Source organism: Chenopodium quinoa, unplaced genomic scaffold (assembly GCF_001683475.1).
Source record: "Chenopodium quinoa cultivar QQ74 unplaced genomic scaffold, ASM168347v1, whole genome shotgun sequence".
NCBI classification, from domain to species: Eukaryota; Viridiplantae; Streptophyta; class Magnoliopsida; order Caryophyllales; family Amaranthaceae; genus Chenopodium; species Chenopodium quinoa.
Genome location: NW_018743327.1, coordinates 4,806,012 through 4,809,382, shown reverse-complemented (window position 1 = coordinate 4,809,382; position 3,371 = coordinate 4,806,012). Strand labels below are relative to the sequence as shown.

Here is a 3,371-nt window from a genome sequence, read left to right as displayed (position 1 = left end):
GAGTGCCGTTAACTAATTGGGATGAACAACATAATCAGGCAACAAATTCGACTAGGAGACGCCGAAATGAGTCCCCATTAAGAACACATACAACACCACGGCAGACAGAAGGTCAATCTTCAAGTCACACCGTTAGTACAAGAATTCAGCAGCAGAGAAGCTCCCAGGTAGAGGGGCAAGTGACACGAACTGTGGTTTAGTTTAGGGCATCAATGTTTGCACAGAGTATCTTGGATCAACCAATGGAAAAAATTAAAATGCCGAGCTGTAGGTATGATGGAAGAGGAGATCCAAGTAGGTTCATAACGTCTTATGAAGGACATATGATGTTATACACCAATTCAGATGTTGTTTGGTGCAAAGTCTTTTCGACAACTTAATTGGGGTTGCGGCTGATTGGTTCAATAATCTTGAAAATGGGATGATAGACAGTTTCGAGAGGTTGATTGAGATGTTTGTGGGGCAGTACGTAAGAAACAGTGAACGACAGAGAACTTCAGGGGAATTGATGGCAGTAGAGCAAAGGACGGATGAGTCTTTGAGGGATTATATCAGACGATTTAACAATGAGGCAAATACAATTCCAAAGTTGCAGCAAGAGATAGATGTTATGGCTCTGATGAACGGCTTAAATGATTCAGAGTTTAAGCGTTATCTCACACGAAAGAACTTGTCGACATTGGCAGCTGCTTTTAACAAAGCTCATGATTACATCAAGAGTGAGGAACTGATGAAGATAAGTAACAAGAGCGTGACCGCCAGTAGGGGTCAGTATCAATTTGAGGGTGAAACCTCTAGAAGTGGAAGGCCGAGAACTTCGACCCAGAGGAAGGGGAAGTCGGCACGAAGCTAGGGCTGCAAAACCGCCGATGCGGTACAGTTCATATACACCGTTAAATACGCCTAGAGAGGCAATTTATTCGGTGAATTAGAACAAAGAAGGATGGACAAGGCCAATTCCGATGAAGGCAAGGCCGAGGGATGTCAAAAAGTATTGCATGTTTCATAGAGACGTTGGTCATTATACCGAGGAGTGCACACAATTGAAAGATAACATTGAGGAGTTGATAAGAAAGGGGTATTAATGCAGGATGAGGTCAGCCACTCACTCGGCAGATTGAAAGGCAACAATTAGAAGCAAAGTCGGAAAGACCACAAGGTGGGATAATTCGGCAAGGGGACGGAGGAATGCCAACGTTATCCACAGGAAGAGTAGATGTGATAACGGGAGGGCCAGTGCATGGGGGAACGATCAGTGGCACTAAAAAGCACTTATCTAAGCATCGTCATTTAGTGTATGCCTTGGATGTTGATAGTCGACCTCGGCCAGCATCGATTCTTCACGTGGTGTTTACAGAGGAGGACACAAGGGGAATTGTCTTCCCACATGATGATCCGCTGGTTCTAATAACAAAGATAAATGGGGCCGACAGCAAGAGAGTTCTGGTTGATGGGGGCATCTCAGCGAATGTTCTGTTTATGAAAGCTTTCAATGAAATGAAGATAGGAAGGCAATATTTGACACCGGTGTCTTATCCGGTTATTGGGTTCAATGGGTCAACGGTGAGGCCAGAAGGAAGTATAGTGCTACCAGTCAGAATGGGTGATGGGCCGAAAGCGAGAGATATGATGGCAGAGTTCCTGGTAGTTGATGTGTCGTCAGCTTACAATGCAATTATCGGCAGACTGATAATCCATGATGTGCAGGCAGTAGTGTCAACTTATCATCTCACGATAGCTTATGTGTCAAATTTGGGAGCTGTTGAGAAGGTACATGAGGGCCAGGTAATGGCAAAGTCTTATTATGTAACTAACGGCTTTAAAGAATCCAGTTGCGAACGGTCCAATACCGAATAATTCAAGGAAGGAAAAAGAACCAACGACGCAGGATTTGGCTATGAAGAATTTTGATGCAAGGCCAGAAGAGATCCCGAGGCCGTTACCAGGTGGAGAAACAGTGCAAATTGAGTTACAACCGGGAAACTCAAGTCGGACAGTTAAAGTTGGAGCAGATATGGATGTTGATATGAGATGTCACTTGATAAGTCTGTTGCGTGAAAATGCAGACATTTTTGCATTTTTAGCAAGTGAGATGCCGGGAATACATCCAGAAGTGATGGAGCATAAATTAAATGTAGATAGGAAGTTCAGACCGATAAGACAGAAGAAGCGCAATTTCTCAACTAAGAAGATAGAAGCTATACAGGCTGAAGTTAATAAGCTCTTGGCAACAGGGTTTATTGAACCATGTGCCTATCCTGAATGGTTAGCAAATGTTGTGATGGTGAGGAAGCCGACGGGGAAGTGGCGTATATGTGTAGATTTTACAAACTTGAGCAGGGCTTGTCCCAAGGATTGTTATCCATTGCCCCGAATAGATAGATTGGTGGACTCCACTTCTGGCCATGCTATGCTCAGTTTCTTAGACGCATTCTCGGGATATCACCAAGTCAGCCTTCACAAGGCTGACAGGGCAAAAACAGCCTTCATAACAGATGCTGGAGTACATTGTTATAAGGCAATGCTGTTTGGGTTGAACAATGCTGGAGCAACTTATCAGAAGCTAGTTGATAAAATTTTTGAAAAGCAGAAGGGCCGAAATGTGGAGGTGTATGTGGATGATAAAATAGTTAAAAGTAAGGAGAAGGAGGATCACATAGCTGATTTCAAAGAAACATTTGAAACATTGCGGAAATATCAGATGAAGCTGAATCCGGAAAGTATTTGTTTGGGGTTCGATCAGGGAATTTTATGGGTATTATGGTTAGTGAGCGAGGAATAAAATCCTGACAAGGTGAATGCGGTGCTTGAGATGAAACAACTGCAAACTATTCGGGATATACAAAGGTTGACTGGTAGGATGGCAGGGTTAAGACGGTTCATCAGCAAGTCTGCTGATAAAGCGCTTCCATTTTTTGTAGCTTTGCGGCAGAACAAGGCATTTGAATGGGGAAAAGAGCAAAGGGATGCATTGGAAGTGGTAAGGAATCACTTGAGATCTCTTCCAACAGTCGCAAGGCTGGAAAGGGGAGAATTGCTACAGCTATATCTCGGCATCTCCAAAAACAATAGTCGCAGTGTTGTTGGTCGAAAGAAAGAAGCAGCAGATGTCGATATACTTTGTTGGTCATGTCTTAAATGCGGCTGAGCGCAGGTATCCTGTAATTGAAAAGATGGCAATGGAAGTGGTGATAGCGGCTAGAAAGTTAAGACCGTACTTTGATGCGCATCCAATAGATGTTTTGACAAATCATCCATTAGAAAAGTCTTTACGCAACATGGATACATCGGGTCGGTTGTTAAAGTGGGCTGCAGAGTTGTCGGAGTATGAGATAAATTACAAACCCATAGTTTCAATAAAAGCCAGGCTT

The 3,371-nt window shown here is 43.5% G+C and overlaps 1 protein-coding gene across 1 annotated transcript; it reads left to right on the top strand.

The window, feature by feature from the left end:
- The first annotated feature begins 1,188 nt into the window (after positions 1 to 1,188).
- Positions 1,189 to 3,148, top strand: LOC110737322. Its single transcript, XM_021917682.1, has 3 exons — positions 1,189 to 1,770; positions 1,826 to 2,763; positions 2,848 to 3,148. Exons 1-3 carry the CDS (start codon positions 1,189 to 1,191, stop codon positions 3,146 to 3,148), a joined length of 1,821 nt encoding a protein of 606 aa, XP_021773374.1.
- The last annotated feature ends 223 nt before the right edge of the window (positions 3,149 to 3,371 follow it).